At 44.8% G+C, this 20,009-nt stretch overlaps 1 protein-coding gene across 5 annotated transcripts in view; it reads left to right on the forward strand.

Annotated features, from left to right (window-relative positions):
- Positions 1 to 20,009, forward strand: part of FBRS (fibrosin) — a 1,655,257-nt gene that overhangs the window by 564,917 nt on the left and 1,070,331 nt on the right. For 4 of the 5 annotated variants that reach the window (XM_044086630.1, XM_044086634.1, XM_044086633.1 and 1 more), the window contains exon 4: positions 10,867 to 10,902. The exons of the other annotated variant lie outside the window; for it this stretch is intronic. In XM_044086630.1, coding sequence (XP_043942565.1) covers positions 10,867 to 10,902 — 36 coding nt within the window. The remainder of the gene's footprint in view (positions 1 to 10,866; positions 10,903 to 20,009) is intronic. 5 annotated transcript variants of the gene reach the window in all.

Here is a 20,009-nt window from a genome sequence, read left to right on the forward strand (position 1 = left end):
AAAAAACGCAAAGAAAAAGACCGACACTCGCGGTCCGCGGTTTTGGCCGAAACCATGGTTAAGCAAACCGCGAGTGTCTCGGTTTTGGCCGAAACCGAGAAAACTGATCAAAGCACAGCTGAATCAATGACTACTACTGAGGCTCCTGCTACCTTACTTGAAACGGCCTCAGAAATCTTACCTACAGTGGTTACTAGTGACTTATCAGACACCATCTCTTTGGATGTCTCTACCCCAGCACGTGGTGCTGCTAGGCCTCCTGCAGCCATGTCCATTAAGGCCTTTGCCAGGGCTAAAGCAGCCAAATCTACTAAATCAGTGCCTGTTAAGCCCCCCTCTACTAGGCCCACTTCTAGTTCACAAATGCTTACTCTGGCAGAGAATTTAATATCCTTAATTAAGGGATCTCAATCTCACCCAGACAGGGCCTCTCAGCCCCCAGAAAAGAGACCTAGAGCAGAGCCCCCCGAGCCTGTGTCCTCTGATGATTCCTGGAGGACTCTGATATTACAGACCAGCCAGAGGCTCATTTCTCCAATTATGAAGACTCAGATGCTGAAGAATCCATTCCAGCTGCTTCCCCACCAGAAGAATTCTCCTTTGGGGAAACCTTACATGCCATGCGAGAACAATTCCAATGGCAGGAACAGGATTTCTCAGATTCCAGAAAGACTTAGGACTTTTCTGCACCTACCACAACACAGACCTTTAGCTATACCTCCTGTCCTCTCTGTTGTGGACGATGCGTTTAATGATGTCTGCACTGCACCAGATTCCTTACCTCCAGCCCCTGTCAAACCAGACAGATTTTACAGGGTTCCAGACACTCACCACCACTTATACAAGGCCCCACTTGCAGTCCCCGAAACCATATCCCAGGGGCCTAAGACAGCAGCCTCGACCACAGCAAAAAACCCTATTCCTTCTCAAAGGGAAGCCAGGTCTTTAGACAGATGGGGCAAAAAGGTTTACACCTCTGCTACTCTCTCAGCTAGAGCTTTAAATTGTCAGTTTCACATGATACAATACCAAGAGTTTATGCTTGATCAGTTAACTAAAAAGCTATCCTCTGATGACTCTATAGATAAGAAATATATATTAGAAATGGTAAATAACATACAACAGGTTAGTAACCATTCCTTAAAATGTGGCTATGATGCACTGGTGGCTTCATTTAGATCAGCCATGACTGGCACAGTGATAAGAAGACATGCATGGCTGAAGGAACAGGTCTTACCGGATCATGTTAAAGCTAAGTTATTAGATGCACCTATGGATAAGGCCAGTTTGTTTGGTACACCTGCCCAGCAGGTAATGAAGAAAATGGAAGAAAAGGCAAAATCTGTACAAACAGTTAAAGATTTCTTGCAGGTTCAACCCCCAAGGTTTAGCAGGAACTGGCCTGCCAAAAATTGGTCCTTTCCTGACTCCACAAGATCCCAAAGGGGCAGGAATAGACGTCCCAGAGGCAGAAACCAATCCAGAGGGGGTGCCTACAGAGGACGACAGTGGCAAGGTAATAACAGAGGCACAGACACAGCCTCTGCCACTACAACAGCACAGTGACTTGATTCTAACTCCGCCTACCAGGGAACAAATAGCAGCACCATTAGGCGGAAAATTAACCTTATTTTCGACAAACTGGCACTATATCACAAAAGACAAGTGGATTCTGCAAACCATAGACCAAGGATACCGGTTCCACTTCCACACTTTACCAGTCAAAGAGGAATGCCAAACCTGCCTCCAAATCAAAAACAGAAGCTCTGCAGCAAATAATGCAACTAACAAAGATGAGAGCTGTGGAAAAGTGCCAATAACAGAACAAGGCAAAGGATTCTACTCCAGACTATTCCTAGTTCCAAGAAAGGAAAAAAGCTGGAGACCTATTCTCGACCTGTCCATCTTAAATACATACATCATTGTCCCAAAATTCAAAATGCTGACCCTCCAGCAACTTCTTCCCATGCTGGGCAAGGAGTGCTGGCTGGTAACTCTAGATCTCAAGGAGGCATACCTGCACGTCCCCATCGACCAATTTGCAGAAGATACCTCAGATTTCTTGCAGGATCAGAGCACTATCAATTCTCAGCATTGCCCTTTGGCTTATCTACTGCGCCCAGAGTATTCACAAAATGCCTGGCATCAGTAATCGCTCACTGCAGACTACAGGGAATCCAAATTTATCCATACCTGGATGACTGTCTGCTACAGGGGGACAACAAAAGCAAGCTGACAACAGATTTACAAAGGGTCATTTACTTGCTACAAGCACTGGGATACACAGTCAATTTACAAAAGTCAAGGCTGATACCATCCCAAACAAGGACATTCTTGGGCGCGGAATTGGACACAGTAAAACAAATGGCATTCCTAACTGCAGAAAAACAAAATGAACTCCCTCTTTACTTCTTGGCACTAACAAAACAGAACAAGCTAACAGCAAGAAAAGTTCTACAGGCCTTGGGCTTCATGGCATCCTGCATAATCTTGGTTCCACATGCCAGACTACATATGAGAAAACTACAGTGGTACCTAAAGAATTTATGGTCCCAACACAGGCACAGCCTAGAAGCAGAAATTCCTCTAATCCCATGCCTAAAACAGGAGTTCCTATGGTGGGCTCAAGCATGCCAGTCAAATCCAGGCCTACCTTTCCACAACTATCAAGCAAGCCAAACCATCACAACAGTCGCCTCAGACCTAGGATGGGGGGCTCACATGCTGGACAAATGCGTACAAGGATTGTGGACACAGGACCAGCTCCATTTGCACATCAACCTAAAAGAAATGCTGGCAGTAAAGCTGGCAATCCAAAAATTCAGACCATTCCTCAAAGCAGGACATTTGATGATAAGGACAGACAACACCACAGTCATGTGGTACATCAACAAACAGGGAGGCACTCATTCATACCCCTATGCAGAATGACTTTGGACCTTTGGAACCTGGCTCAGCTACAACATCCAGTTACAGGCAATGTTCGTACCAGGAAAGGAGAATACTCTAGCAGACATGTTAAGCAGAACCACCTCGGATGCTCACGAATGGATGCTACACCCGGACATCTTCAAGGCCATCTCAAAGAAATGGGGAATGCCACAGATAGATCTATTCGCTTCCCCTCTCAATCACCAGCTCAAAAAATTCTGCACAAGGACGTTCCACCCACTTGCATGGAAAGTGGACTCGCTCTCCTTCAGCTGGAAAGGTCTGACAGCATATGCATTCCCACCTCTACCCTTGATACACAAGGTATTACTAAAAATCAAGGAGGAACGTCCAAGGATAACCCTGATAGCTCCAAAATGGCCAAGACAACACTGGTACCCATTGCTGAGGAGCATGTCTCGGGACAAAATATGGCCAATACCCCTGATGCCTTTGATGTTAACCCAGAACAACTACAGCATCATGCATCCAAACCTAAAAACTTTGCAACTGACTGCAAGGAACATCACATAGCAGCAACTAATCCAGAGCTTTCCCAAAGGGTTGAAGACATTATCCTTGAAGCCCGCAGACCTTCAACAAGAAGGAACTATGCAGGAAAATGGAAAAGGTTTGTCATCTGGAGTGCTGAAAGAGGAAAAGATGTGTCCAATATAGACATTGCTAACATTCTGGAGTATTTGGCAGAGCTTCTACATACAGGCCTGTCCTATTCCTCCATCAAGATACATGCATCAGCTATTTCAGCAGAATACAGCTTTGATCCACCTGTCTTTTCACATCCTTTACTCAGGCAGTTCCTCAGAGGGATCAAGAATGTAAAACCTCCTAGGAAACCACCATTACCAGCTTGGGATTTGAACTTTGTGCTGGAAAAGTTGACACTCGCACCTTTTGAACCAGCAGCAACAGCAGACCTGCAGCATCTATTGTGGAAAACTGCTTTCCTACTGGCAATAACCTCAGCAAGAAGGGTTTCGGAACTTCAGGCCCTAATGGCAGTACAACCCTTCCTAATCTTCCACCAAGATAGTGTGTCCATGAGGACTAATCCTACATTTATGCCTAAGGTGGTATCCAGAGTGTCTTTAAACCAGGCAATCCACCTACCTACCTTCTTCCCAAACCCACAAAACAGAGGGGAAAGAATGCTGCATACCTTGGATGTACATAGACAGCTACGCTACTACCTGGACAGAACAAAAAGTAACAGAAAAACTGACCAGCTGTTTGTAGCCTATGCAACAGGAAGGGAAGGAAAAGCGATTTCCAAACAGACAATCTCCAAATGGATAGGAAATTGCATACGATTCTGTTACTCCTTTCATGGAAAACCAATTCCACAGAACATAAGGCCTCATTCTACAAGGGCAACAGCCACTACCACAGCCTTCTTACGAGGAGTGGCAACCAAGGACATTATTGAGGCGGCTACTTGGACCTCCGTGCATACATTTGCCAAGCATTATAATTTACCTCTGTATTCCAGATCCCGAGCAGGGTTTGCCACTGCTGTACTGCAAGGGATCCTAACCACACCATAATCTATTCTTCCTCCTCCCCTAGTTGGCTATGGTATTCTACCCAGTTGTTATGACTGCAGATGCATCCATGAAGGACATAGTACAGTTTTGTACCTACCATAAATGTAGATGTCCGAACTGGATAGCATCTGCAGTCAGGATTACCCTCCCTCCTTCCCCTCTGTGGTACTCCTAGGGTATTTACACTCCTAATAGCTAGCTGGCAGGGGGGAGTCTCTTATGGTGTATTTGTTTGTATATATGTACATACATGCTTATTTTTTGTGTTTGCCTTCTATCTTTTTGGAAACATTGGCATTTACCTAAATTTAGCCTTCCAAGAGGGCAACTGGCATCTGGGGCAAGAAACACTGAGGAAAATGGCGTCGGCTGATGCCTTTATACCCGAAGACCAACAGAGATGACGTCGGGTGAAGTGCGACATCAGCCGGCGGACCCGGACTTTGGAATCCGGCCGACCGAAGGGCTGCCTGACGACAGGACAACCCAGTTGTTATGACTGCAGATGCTATCCAGTTCGGACATCTACATTTATGGTAGGTACAAAACTGTACTTTTTTCAGTTTATGTATAAAGTCACATTGCAATTTTAGTTATAGAGACCGCAGGTGAGGCCGCGGTGGTGCAGCGGTTAGTGTTGTCGCCTCACAGCAAGAGGCTCTCCAGTTCGATCTTCGGCTGGGGTGTCTTCTGTGCGGAGTCTGCATGTCCTCCCTGTGGTCGTGTGGGTTTCCTCCCACATCCCCAAAGACATGCTGCAAGTGGATTGGGCATGCTAAAATTGGTTTAGGCTTGAGTGCGTGTGTGTGCCTTCTGTGGAAGTTTGGGCACTGGGTTGGCAACTCAACACCGTAAAACTCCACTGCCAATCATGAGCGGACAAGGTGATCTGCTGTGGCGACCCCTAACCAGGAAAAGCTGAGAGAGCGAGAGAGAGGTGAGACATGCATATTTTATCCACACAGTTATTCACTTAATGTATGTAAACAGGTGACAAAAGTGTGAGGAGTTTGATGCTTAATTTTGGCTGCCTAAGGAGTAGACTTGGTAACGACTCTGGTGCAGGAGTAGGATTGTTCTGTTGGGAATGTTTTTGTTGGACGTATAAAGTATAGATGGGAAATAATTAGAATAAGAAAGATGCTTAGTAGTGGGGTATTACAACATCCATGTTGATAGGTGTGGTTTCAAGGTGAGTTTAAACAGTAGATGACAGGATATATTTCTGATCTTTGTTGGGAGTGAGTTCCACAGTTTCTCAGCATATACAGTCACCTTTATGATTAGATTTTTGGGTATGCATCCAAAGTGTGAAATGTTGGTTCATTGAACACAGTTCTCATGGGGTGAGCTGAATATCTTTCTGGTCTGTAGAGGATGTTGCGGGCAGTCTTAATGAGAGTGGAGATTTTTAGATTAGGTACCTGTAAGACAGTTAATGGGATGAGGTGGAAGGCAGTTGTGGTCAGTTAATATGGTTACTTGCCAACTTTACAGTCTTATGATTTCTTCAATTTGGCTAGCTGTGGGAGGACTGTAGATTAGTCAGAATTGACTAGACATAACAGGAGACGACGGAGTAAAGAATTTCGAGCTGTGATCTTATGGGTACGATGTGATTAAAAAAAAAAAGTTTGACTTTATAAAGAAGTCCAAGTTAAAATAATTTCAAGTTGTTTTTAACAGGATATTGGATATGCTAATCCAGTCTTTATCTCTGGTTAATTGTTGTACAAAATAGTTTTGTTTGTACTAGCACAGTTCTGGTAATATTGACTGATATTTTTGAGTCACAGTGGTTTGATTACTGCTTTGGAGGTGAAAACGCTATTAGCTTTTTTTTCTTTAAATTGCTGTAGGCAGTTTTTAGTGTTGTGTAAGGAATGCTGCAAGTCATCTTGGAGCTGCTTGACGTGAGGCTGCACGTTAGTGTTGCCTCCCTAATGTCATTGGATGCTCTTCAACTGGATCACTGTTGCAGTCATTACCATCAAGGGGCTCTTACTGTGTGAGTCTGATGTTCAGGTAGACTGAGCAGTAGACAGTTGGAACTCAGTGTGATCACAGAGGCAAAACTGCTTCTGATGTTTGCTTGAAAAGTGAATCGATTGCATGCTTTTGCTCTCTCCACTTTGTCATCTGTTTACAGTGCCATCATATGATTACCTGTATTGCGTTTCCAGTCAATGGACATCCATTGGCTTCAGTCTTTGAGCTCCAAGGGAGGTTAAATGATTACTGCTTAGGCTCCTCCACGTTTATCTACTTTAAATGACATCTGAAGTTAGCTGTTGTATTCACCACATTAGTTAATTTTCATGGCAGTCTTTGCATTGAGTGCTGCCTATCCTCTTATTACCCTGTGTTTTGGAAGTGTGTCCATCAGTAGTCTGTAGATTTTCATGTATGCATGGCAAGTTTAAAATTTTAGATTCTGCTTTGTTTTCCTGTCTTTCAAATTTTGCTTGCTCTCACTGCGTTGGGGTTAAAATGGAAAGTACACCTTTATTACCCGATGCATGACACTGTAACATGCCTAGCCATGGATGTACATGTTACCCCCAAATGCAGAGCTAGAAAAAATTCTGAATTAATCTGAGTTTAGAAAAAATTCTGAATTAATCTGAGTTTGGGGCTGTCAGAAAATGCCAACATTTACCATGAAGGCCTCTTTGAAAGTTATCCAGTATGGGGAATACTTGTCTTGCTATAGTAAAAATAGAATTTGTGGAGGTTACAACTGGAACATTTCCAGTAAAATGCGTTTCACACTGAGTGAGTTACCTTTTATACCACTGTATGTGTTAACATAAAGTGCCTGTTAGCATTTTCACCCCATTGCATGTATGTTTAGTGTCCTCTCCACTAAAAATATACTCCATGAAATTTGTTTTCCCCATACTGGTGCCACTTGGAATGAAGGTGGCATCAGCTCAGGAAAATGCAAGAAGCATGTGTCGACTTTAATGGTCACATGCTATGCATGGGTGGAGATGTCTTTTCAAATCTGTAGATCCGGTGATCTCACTGAGGGAAACACTAAATTTATATTGCCCATAATTTCAGTAAAACGTTTTTATTTTAAAATGGCCCAAATAAGCAAGGATCTACTAGGGCAGGATGCATCTTAGCACTTAACGCACCATATGCTGCCATGCACTATTGAGGTGTGAGAATGCACTTTTAAGTGTACAGTAATACATTTCATTAGAAATGTTGCATTAGTTCCTGAAAGATATCTCACTCTCCCACCTCCCCCATCCCCAAACCACCACAAGTTGTCATGTTGCTGGGATTAGCTGCAAAATCTTTGTGCCCTTGTTACATTAATTATTGTGTAGCAGTGGCTGTTTTTGGGTAGTGGTCTTCTTCATACTCTACCTTTTAAGTACAGTGAGAACTTGAGGTATTTTGAAGAAGCATTTTAATTGGCCCAGAGTCCATTTATGTGCCTTTGTGATGGTGGAAGATAGGCTGGCATGTTGGAAATAAACATAGCAAGTGGAAAAAAGTAGTAATGCTGGTTCTAGATAGTAGGTGGTAGTGACTTTTGGAAGGGAGTCACCTTTTCATTGTTTGTTCTGGTTTGGTGGCCAAACATTTTTTTTCTTTCAGATTTAGTGCTGGCCTTGAGCCTCTGTCTGATTATTAAAAAATAATAGAAGGGTCAGAGAGAATAGTTTAGAACTTAATTTTATAGGAGGCCGTATGTAGTTAGTGATGTGGAATATTTTGTTTTTGCTCTTAAGCATTTTTGTCTTTATGAAGTTATTCAGTAAATCTAGAAGGAACAAGGCTAAATCTAAGTGCAAAAATCCTAGTGCTTTGTTTAAATCATAGCAGTTCAGCGGTATGGCCTTAAGATGTGTGTAATTGAGGAAGGAGATTTAACAGTAGACTGGTTTTATTACTGCAATGCTTAAGAACCAGAATCAGTTGTGGTAATTTGTGTGTGCATCCCATGATGCACAGTATTATGGCATGCATGTAACCAGATGCCTGTGTTTCTCACCAACAGACTGAAGTCCATTCAATTTACCTTTTTGATCCACTGATGGATAAAAGCAAGTCCTAGAAATTACTGTAATCGAGTGGAAATTTTCCTAGGGATGGATGGAAAGATAGCTAATTTGATTGGTTGACTGACCTTTCATTATGCATTTCCCTTGAGGTAGAGTAGTGCCTGCTTATGTCAGGATTCTGTTCTGCACGTTTATGGCCCTGAATAGGATGAACTCTGCGCATATGTCTTTAATTTAGCACTGAAACCTTTTCAAACCATGCAAGTTGGGTTTGGCTAGCACAAAATGGATATTTTTTCCATACTACTTTGTAACTGTGGAGATGTTTGTAGTTTTTCTGTAGAGGTCTAGCTTTTAGGGCCCGTGCCTTTGTTACATCTCTCTGTATTTCTGTGTAGTTTCTGTTCTTCAAGTTTTAAGTCGTTTGCAAACAGTAACTTGGAAATTTGGTTTTGAATGTTTTATTTTTTGTGTAGAATGATTCCGTGTTGTGTAAGAATGCTTGGAAAATAGTTTTTATTCTTAGATATTTAAAATCTAGTATTAATTGCCTGATGGTAGTTTCATTTGCAGTTTTGTCCTTTGGTGGCTGCTGAACTTCAAATATTCTAATGATTTATTTATCCTTTGTTGACCAGGTTAGCCCTGTTAAGCTAGTGGCTTCTTTTCAGGTAGGACCCAAAGACATTTTTCTAATACTAGGGGAAGTTTGGCCAGGACATTTGGGAAACTTCACCTTACTCTTTTCGATAGGTACTGTGCAATGTTTTGCAGCCATCTGGGCTACCACCAACCCAAGCAGATGGGGACCTCTGGTAACTATCTCATCCAAAAGACAATACCCTCAGGAGTACATCACCCCTCTAATATTGCACTGCAGTGTCAGCAATCCAGTTACCTGGAGTGGGAATAGAACCCACGACATTGTGGTCTTCCAACAACTGATTGTGCAAATGTGCTACCTGTTGCATTACTGACATGGCATATGATCAATTTGGTAGTAGCAGAAGTGCATTCAAGTAATCATCCCTTAAGAAACGTAAAAGGGTTTTGTTTTGCAGCTGATGTTTCTTGGAAGAGGTTGTAGTGTGATTCTTCATTACCCTAGTCCAGTTCCATACTATTGGGAGTTAATGCAGTACGGCCAGCCTGTGGGCATGTATAATTTTATGGAGCTTTAGGGGAAAAATACATTTCCATTTAGTAACTGCACACTTGAATGGGTCACTGCTCTCACTTAAATTATGGCCCAGTTAGTTGTGAGGTGATAAGTTTCTGTTCAGCTATGAAGACTCTCTGAAGTTGAAGTACAGGCCTCTGTATATGTTGAAGTATCCCCTCCTGTATGCGCTACGCACAAGTAGGCACCCTGGTATATGCGCACACCGTTCATGCCTTATAGTGCTATTACACTGATTTACAAATTAGATGGATTTGGTATTCTATATTTGCATAAAAAGCAGTGATTCACTTAATTGCATGCACTTTCCAGTACTCAAAATGATGCATTTTATTGTATGCCATTGGGTTTCTGAATTTTTGCAAAGCTGATATAAGCTTGTTTTTAATTGAACTAAATGTAGTAGATTAATGTTTTGTAAAGTGATGGGCCTACAGTTGGTCTTTATTCTGTGTACAGTTTATTCTGTTTTTCAGTATGTGCTAGGAGAACCTTCAAGGAGCGTAACTGTGTGAAGATTGTCTCTCCCTCACAGTATGGATCATTTCCATGCTTACACAACGAATTCCGTGTCACCATTTTATGCTCACTTACAGGAAGTGGTGGGGAGCATTGCTACATAATGTATGTAGTGCTTTGCCACGTTTGTAGAGTGTTGTCTCTAATCTTTTCTCATGATTTGTGCTCTTACTACAAATAAACAGAAGCTCGAGGAGGTGAGAGTAAAGAAAAATCCTGTCATCAGGTGGTTGATACCCCATTATGTGAAGTGCTGCATAATGCTGTCATGAGGTGGGGTAACACCCCATTGTTTATATGAACTGCTGCATAATGCTGTCATGAGGTGGGTAACACCCCATTGTTTATGTGAAGTGCTGTGTGCTAAGAGTTTGGGCCATATCCCTGGCTTGTTCACAGCAATTCATTGTACAACATGCAGTTGTAACTGAATTAATGTCTTAAAAATTCTGTTGACCGCAGTCCCATTGGACTTTGTCAGATGGTAGTGGTGTAGGAACTGTGGCTCACAGAAGTGTTTTTTTATACATTTTCTTGTGTGATATGCACAGCTATGATGTCGCTTGCAGTGAGAGGGTGTTGCAGTGGTGTTTGGAAGTGGGTTGTATCGCTTTAAAACCTTTTCTAATCTCAGTCCTCTCTCTTGCAGGCCTCTCCTCAGTCCTTGTTGGAAACGGGATATATTGTAAGTGGTTCATTTCTCTCTCTCTGTTACTCTGCTGCTCTGTGTGCCTAATGTTGTTTTTTTTTGTTTTTTTCCCTGTCTGCTTGTGACTGTCAAAATGGAGTACTCTTGCCTTTGACAGACAGTAATTTTTTTCGTGCCAACTTTCTTGCATCATACTGCCTAGTAATGGATCTTGCTTTGTGGCGTTGGTGATGCCACAGTAACAGCATAGGTAGTCCATTAGGCTCATCTGTGACCTACTGTTAAAACATGTGTTTTTCTCTAAGTACTTAAGAAATCGCTCACACCTGAACAAACTAAAGCTTTATTAGATATTTTCCTTTCTTTTAGTGGTCATTGCCAAGGCAGTATGCATTAAAGTACTGCCACTTTTTCCTGTTGGTACCGGATCATAATGTATTTGTTGTGTGCAGAGCTTTTTACAGAGCTGCCATTCTTTTGTGTTAGAAAAAGGAGTGCCAGTTTTAGTTGCTTGTGAACTTGGAGTATTTTACTGGCTGAATATGTAATACTTGTATCCCAGTTTTTTGTACATCAGGCCTCATTAGGACTATGCTCCATAGTCTTGTACAGTTTGACCTGACAAAAGCTGTAGGGTGACCTTTGATAACCTACATTTGCCTTTCCTTCAAGTATAGCCTCAACTTGCACTTCTCCAGCTTATATACTCTGAATTGGATTTTTTTCTTAAAATTAATAACCCGTTTTGCTTCAGTACCTGAGACTTCTGAAGAGAGAGATGAGGCTTTATGGATACTGTTATCTACTCTTATGTTCCCAGATCTTAGTAGAAATTGCTAGAAGTAGGATTGTCACTCTAAAACAGCACTGTCAGATTTAGCCAGTTTATCTGTAGCCCATGCTTCAGGAAGAGAACTGCAGTGGGTAGTTTGTACAGCTTAGTCTTTCACTTTATGCAGTGTTCAGAATGTAATTTCCACCTTGGAGTGTGGCACAGTTTGTCTTTGCTGATATTTTCCCTACAGTTCACTAGTGACATACCAACACCACGGGTAGCCTTTCCCCGATTTCCCCAGTACCTTCCTACTCGCCTTGTGTCTGTCCACAGAGATGACAGTGGGTTATAAGGTGCTGCTGTCTGTTGTTTAATTTCTGAATGCTTTTTTTGCCCAAGGGATGGTGGTGAAAGTTAGATCAGCTGATGCATTTTGGATACTGTTGGACAGCGCTAACCTGATAAAAGAATCTTTAGTAGCTCTGTATTTTTTAGATGATGTGTCAGTAGGATGATATATAAGCCAACGATTGTATCAAAATGGCTGATGTCCTTCTATTCCCATGTTGAAGTATTCTTACTGTGGGATCCTCCGCCTCAGGTGACCTGAACGTCTAGCTCCTATGCAAAAGCTTAAGCCTGGTTGCTGCCAGGTGCGTGGGATATCACACGCAGGGTCATAAACCATGGGCCTTAAATGTGACATCTTCACACACCTGCCTCAGAACTTCTCTGCCGCAGTCGAACGTCAGATTGATCGCTTCGCTCCTCACTCTTTGACACCTTAAGGTAAGTACACCGTTGGGGATATTCATTTTGCTTGAGCTCTGGTTACTTGGTGTTATTTTTTTGGCCGATGTCCGCTAGAATGAGGAACTGTAGGTACAAATGGCAGATTCCGCACAAGGATTCGCATGAGCTTTGTTCTGCTTAGGCCAGGAACACGACCACACCCACTTGTGCCATCTGCCAGTCGTTCGTACCAAAAACCCTGCGTAGTCATTTGGCTGCCTTAAAACTTTCTCTAGAACCAGAGATTAAAGCTTTTAGCCCTACGTATGGATCCAGAGTCGGCTGTCGAGGTGGAGCTGCCAAAAATGAAGGCCAATGTTGCAAGGCCTACCACTTTTGCTTCTCTGTCATCGGACATTCCGCCAGCCGCCGAATTAGGGGTTGAGGGACGTATAGAACTGGCGATTTCAGCGATTACCCTCGGGGCTTTGGCCGATGTAGACAGGGAACCAGGCTCTGCAAGACGCCTTCCACAATCCAAGAAACTGAATCCTTTCCTGTGGGCCAGACTCCCGATATTAGGTCTTCTCTTCTAAGTCTACTCCTCTTAAGAGGAAGCAAAAACAACAAACCTCTATCGACTTCCTCGGTGGACCATCCAGACTGGCATATCTTTTCCCAGCCTTTGCTTCAAGCCTTTATGGCCGTTAGGCCTTCAGGCTCTCCTGCTCCCACATTGCCTGTCCTCAGCCCCAGGCCAGCTTCAGCTGCTTCCATTCATCCCTCTCTCACCCAGGAGGAAGACTCCTCCTCTTCCTCCTCAGATGAATCTGTTATCTACCTCTCGCAGCTTCCCCAAGGATTACTACTCCCTTGATGAGGACTCCCTAGAAGGAGATTTACCCCCTGAAGACATTTTTTTAGGGAAGCAATTCCTAAAATGAGGGAGTATTTTAAGTGGGGTGCAACTCTGATGACTGAAGTTCAAGAGATACTTTGAACTATGCCAGTTGGAGTCACCCTCCTCCTCTGCTATCCCACCTGTGATTCCAGCTTACCTAGACGTATTTGCATCAGTCTCAAAGACCCCAGAGTCCCATCCCTGAATTCCCAAAAGATCTGACCTCTTTTACAAGGTCCCTGATGAGCACAGATCCCTTAAGCCACCAATGGCAGATCCTGCAGTGATTGCAGTGGCCTCCGACAGACAGTCCAGACTAATACCTTCCTCCTCATTCTTGCCATCAGGTAAGGACAGCAAGGTCATGGACAGACTTGGGAAGAAGATGCTTACCTCTTCTATGCTGGCTTTCAGGGCTGTCAATTATCAGACCCACATGGTCAAGTATGGCCTAGACTTGGTCTCTCAGGCATCCTCCTTGCTTTCTTCCATGCCCGACTCCCCCAGCAAATCTCAGGTAGTGTCTGAGCTGTCCCTGGCTTCACAGGTTGCCAGGCACTTCAAGTGCGGCTGCATCACAGATCTCCACCAGGTCTGCAGCTTCAACCTTTGTACTGCGCGGGTATTCCTAGGTTAGGCTTCAGCCCCTCTCTGAAGATTTTAAAACCAAAATCTTTGATGCTTCTCTTGACAACAAATTCCTGTTTGGCAAACAGTCTGCTGAACTGTTCAAAAGCCTCCAGGAAAAAAGCAAGGAGCTCCAAGACCTAAAACATTTACTAATATCTCCAGTCACCAAATTTTACAGGAATTACCTGACCAAGACCACCTTTGTCAGAAGGGCCCCAGCCCCATCCACCACCTCCTTTAGACACAGAAAAGGGTCTAGAAAGGCATCTTTCCCAAGGGCAGCGCCTCCTCAACCTACCACCAGGCAGTCCTTTCAAGACAGAAACAATAATGCATGACTGCCTCAGCCACCTCCCCCTCTCTTCCCACCTCTCTCACTGCCTGCCTCTTTGGAAAAAAAATCATTTTAGACAGCTGAGTTTTGGCACTAGTGGAAAAGGGTACTTCATGTCCTGCCAGGAAAGGCCCCTTCTGCAAAGCATTCCCTTCCCTCACAAAAACCAGCTACACCTCATCCCTCAGGTTATCCAATAACTACTCGCCCAGGGGACCATAGAAAGGGTCCCCTCAGGCCAAGAAGTTAGGGGGGGGGGGGTTCTACTCCAAGCTCTTCCTAGTGCCAAAAAAGGGGTGACCCTTGGAGGCCCATCCTGGGTCTATCCTTCCTAAACCTCTTTCTGAAGGTCCCTTCCTTCAGAATGTTATCACTACAAAGCCTTCTTCCACTTTTGCCACCCAAAGTATTCAAGGCCACTTTGGACTTCATACCTCCACATACTCGTGCACCCACACTATCGAAAGTATTTGTTTTGCTGGACTCTCTTCACGCTTTCAATTTACTGCCTTGACCTTTGGTTTATCTACTGCACCCTCTTCGCAAAGTGCTTAGCCCCAGCAGTAGCCTACTGCAGAACAAAGGGCATTCAAATCTTCCCCTACCTAGACGACCACATCTTGCAGAAGAAAGCATTCTCAGCAAACACTAGTCACTATGTCCCTGCTCCAGAGCTTGGGGTTCACCCTCAACCTGACAAAATCATTCCTTGCCCCAGCCCAAGACAAAATTATTCTGGGCTGCAGGATAAGGGCCAACTTGATGAAGGCCTTCCTTTCTCAGGACAAAATATCCTCCCTAGTCAACCACTTCCAAGAACTACTCTTGGTCATCCACATCTCAGCCAGGCAGTTTGTGTTTCCTAGGTCTCATGGCAGCCACAATTCCTATGCTACCCCTTGCCAGGCTGCACATGAAGTTCCAGTGGTACCTAAAAAGTCTGGTCACAACACAGCCACCCTCTGGACTTTTCAGGTACCCTTCTTACCCTGCCTGAAGACAGAGCTGAGGTGGTGGATCCAGCAAGTACACCATAACCCAGGCCTACCTCTGCAACCCACCAACCCAGTACAGTGCATGCACACACATGCCAACGATCTAGGATGGAGGGCAGCTATGAAGGGCCTCAAGGTGCATGCCCAATGGGGGCCATCCCTCCAGGAAAAACATATCAACATAAGGGAAGTGACTGTGCTTCATCTAGCCCTACAGTCCTTCCTCCCACTTAAGCAGCCAGGCCCCCAACAGATCTTCACAGACAATACAACCATGATGGGGTACATAAACAGAAAGGCGGGACTGGGTCCTACCGACTCTGCAGGCTTGCAGTGCAGGTGTGGGAGCTAGCCTCTCAACACATCACCACACTGCAGGCAGTATACGTTCCATCCCAGGCCAAACGTCAGGCAGATGCCCTCAAGAGATCATTCTCTCTGCATCCCGAGTTAATATTGCACAGATGTGTTCTTAGATGTTGTCCACCAGTGGGGCACACTACAATAGATTCTCTCCCTCCAGAACAGACTATTGCAGCTTTTCTGTTCCAGGGATTCCTCTCTCTTAGCATGGAGAGTGGACGCTTTCTCCATCTCTTGGAAGGGAATGTTCCTTTATGCCTTCCCACTCATTCAGAAAGCCCTTCTAAAGATCCAGAGGGACAGTTAAAGAATTTTTCTGGTGGTCTTGTTGGCCAAGGCAACACTTGGATGTTCTTTGTGTTTCACTGTTGCAGTCCTCACATTTGGGCTATCCCTGCCAGGGTAGCCCTCGGCCAGCCCGAATACCAGAGACTTAGTATTTCTGCATCAGTTGCTGTCGCTTGAGGACTGACGTGAGGTCATCAGTAGTATAAAGTAAGGCAGCCGATGCCATTACATCAGTCTTTCTTGCCATGGAGCCCGAAGCAGAAGCAGTTTGCACGAGTGTGGTCGCCGGTACCCGAGTTTTCATCTACCGAATTGAAGTTGAAGTCTTCTAAAGCTAGGTACCCCGTTGGGAATATTTTTTTCTTGCACTGACCGATGGCAGAAAGTTAATTGTCTCGCTTGTGGAAAACACCGAACTGAGACTTCCACTCTTACTTTGTCACTTGCTTAGGCCCAGACCACGACGTCCCCTCTTGTCGCTTCTGTGCTTTGTTCAACGCCAGAACTATCTGTCGTCAGGCCCTTATTGTAGCTAGATATTTTCGCTTACAGTTCTCGAATTCCGATATGGCTTTGGTAAACCATCTGACAGCAGATCTGAAAAAATGTAAAGATAAAGATGGAAACCGCAAAGATACAAACCTACTGATGACGCTTCCATTAAGCTAGTCAGTTCCCTGGTACTCAGGCCCTTTTGCAGCTCCTGATGCCCACTTCTGTTCATTCACAGGCCGCTACCGAGACCCTGCTGCAAAACACTTCTTCGACTAAACATCCTGCGGTCGTCTCTACCTTGGATAGGTCCAGAGCCGCTGAGCAGGCACCAGCTTCTGAGTAAGTCCTTTGCACTACCGAATCTTGACACAAACCGACGTAGTCTTTCACGACTACCGTTCTTTCAAAAATGACCAAGTTTCTTAGGCCCAGGTTACGAACCACACCCAAGAAACCAAAGACCCACTCTTGGGCGCCTGCTACCTTGCCTCAGTCTCAAATGCTTAAAATGGCAGAAGACCTTATCATGCTGATCAGGGGAAGCCAAGCTACCCCCCCCCCTCCAAAAGGAAGAGAGGTCTGTCCCCTGTAGTTTTGTCTGAACAAGAGTCAGATGAAACGGAGTACGAAGGCATGCAACCTCTCTCATGTGAGGATTCTGATGCAGAGGATTCCATTCCTTCAGCCTCTCCTCCGGATAATTTTTCATTTGGGGAAATCCTGCATACTTTAAGGGAGCATTTCCAATGGGAGAGTCAAGACTACCCTCAGTCTAAAAAGAGACTCTGGGAATTCCTAGTTCTTCCACAACACCAGACCCTTGGCCAACCCCCCCCCCCCCCCCAGTCCTGGATGTTGTGGAGGATGTTTTCCTCAAATCCAGCTTGACTCTTGACGCCCTTACTCCTGCTATCAGAAAACCAAATGGTAATTAGAGTCCCTGACTCTCACAAATATCTTTTTAAAAATCCTACAGCTGACTCTGAGGTCATTTCTCAAGGGCCAAAAGGGATTAATGCAACCTCTAAGAATTCCACCACTCAGACATGGATTCCCGAGCATTAGACACACTGGGTAAAAAAGTATACACCTCTGCTACTCTTGCTATCGGGGCACTAAATTGTCTCTTCCGTATGCTGAAATTTCAGCAACATACCTTGGAACTCCTTAAACAAAAAATGTCTTCTTTTCCTGCTTGGGCAGAATCTAAAGATTTACAAGAGTTAATGCATGCTGCAAGTCAAGTAACTAAAGATACCTTGCACTGTGGTTTTGATGCCCTAGAAGCTTCTTGCATGGCAGCAGTCACTGGATCTGTCATTAGAAGGCATGCATGGCTTAAGGAACAGCCCCTGCCAGACCATGTCAAATCTAAATTGTTGGATGGCCCCTTGCACAAAGAACTTATTTGGTCCTAAGGCAGAAGAGATCTTAAAAAAGATGGGGGAAAAAATCAAAATCTATGCAAACAGTGAAGGAATTCTTGCAGGTCCAGCAGGCATTGTCCCTCCAAACACTGGTCCTTTTCTACTCCCAGTAAACCGGCCCAGCCTAGGCCCTGTGGAAACAGACCCCCCCCCCCCCCAGACAGCAGCCCCAGGGAATGCAGAGATCTATGTAGTGGAGTACCTCCACTACAAAACCAGGAAGTTCTAAGCCACCCCCTTATGGTAAGAACAATGACTCACCTCCCCACCCCCCCCTCTGCCCACCTTCACTTACCCCAGGAGGAAAACTCTCCTTTCACTCAAGCACGTGGGCCACCATTACCTTGGACCACTGGGTTCTGAACATTGTATCTCAGGAATACAAATTTTCCTTCCACACCCTTCCCACCCCAAAAGGATTCCCAGATCTACTACAAAATCATTGGGCAGAGGGTCAAAAGCAAATCCTTTCCCCCCTCTATATGAGGGCAGTAGAGCACGTTCCTGCAGAACAGGTAGGCCAAGGTTTCTACTCCAGACTTTTTCTGGTGCTCAGAACAGAGGGCACCTGGCGCCCCATCCTCGATATGTCCATTCTAAACACCTTTCTGGTGATCCCAAAAATTCAAAGTCCTCACCCTCCAGCAGCTGCTATCCATGCTGTCCAAGGACGCTTGGCTAGCCACCCTAGATCTAAAAGAGGCCTACCTCCACATTCCTATTAGGGAATCATGCAGGAAATGTGTCCACTTCAGGGCAGGATCTCAACAATTTCAGTTCTCTGCGCTTCCCTTTGGCTTATCTGTTGCTCCCAGAGTTTTCACAAAATGTCTGGCTCCAGCCATTGCCTTTTGCAGACAAAGGAACATTCAGATTTACCCATACTTAGATGACTCCCTTATTCAGGCAGACAGCCAGAATAAGCTGCTCAAGCACCTGGCCTTTGTAAAGATCCTACTAACCTAGACCAATTAATCAGAAATCTTCTGGACCCACACGAATGGCAACTCAACAGAAGTACCTTCACCCTAATAACTCAGAAATGGGGAACCCAGAAGGTCGACCTCTTTGCCTCCCACACCAACCCATCAGCTCAGCAAATTCTGCACCAGGGAGCATCACTGCATGGCTTGGAAAGTGGATACCCTGTCCTTCCCCTGGGTCAGTCTATGCCTTTCCTCCCCTACTTCTCATCCCCAGGGTACTGCTCATAATAAGGGAGGAAAAACCAAGGGCCATTCTTACAGCTCTAGACTGGCTTCGGCAACACTGGTACCCCTTACTGCACCGCCTGTCCCCGCTTACCCCCATGGCATCTTCATCAGATTCCAAACCTCCTGACCCAGAGGGAAGGGGAATTCATGCATTCTCAATTGCAGACACTCAATTTGGCAGCTTGGCGTAGTCCCTAACCCAGAACCCATCTGCCAACCTTAGTAAACAGGTTCTGGATGTTGTCTGTGAGGCCAGACATCCTAGCACCAGAAAATCTTATGCTGATGAATGGAAAAGGTTCTGCACCTGGATCCAGGCTAAGAGCTCCAGTACGGCACAGCCCTCCCTCCCTCTCATCCTGGATTACATAGCTGACCTAGTACACAGTGGCCTCTCTTTCTCTCGTCTATAAGAATCATGCATCTGCTATTTCTTCCCATTTTCCCACTGAGCAACCCCTTTTTCTTACACCCTTTGATCAAACAGTTCCTAAGAGGGGCTAACAACTGGAGGTCACCCAGAAGGGCACCAACATCATCTTGGGACCTTAACTTTGTTTTGGAAAAGCTCACCCTGCCCCCTTTCAAACCAGCTTCTTAATTTCTCTCCTGGAAGACAGCTTTCCTTCTGGCCATCACTTTAGCCAGAAGAGTCTGAGCTGCAAGCACTCATGGCTGTGGAACCCTTCATCTTCCATGCAGACAGGGTATCCCTCAGAACTAACCAATCCTTCATGCCTAAGGTGGTGTCCATTGTGGCTGTCAATCAATCCATTCATTTACCCACCTTTTTTTCCTAATCCCCAGAACAAGGGGGGGAAGGATTCTTCACTCTCTAGATGTGCACAGGCAGCTCAGATTCTATCTAGACAGGACAAAATCCTTCAGAAAGTCTGATCAATTGCTGGTTAGCTTTGCTACAGGGGCAGAAGCAAAGCCATCTCCAAACCTTTTCCAAATGGATAGCAGCCTGCATCCATTTCTGCTAC

The sequence above is a fragment of the Protopterus annectens genome, chromosome 10.part0 (assembly GCF_019279795.1).
Source record: "Protopterus annectens isolate FY-2018-M chromosome 10.part0, PAN1.0, whole genome shotgun sequence".
In the NCBI taxonomy this organism is placed as follows: domain Eukaryota; kingdom Metazoa; phylum Chordata; order Ceratodontiformes; family Protopteridae; genus Protopterus; species Protopterus annectens.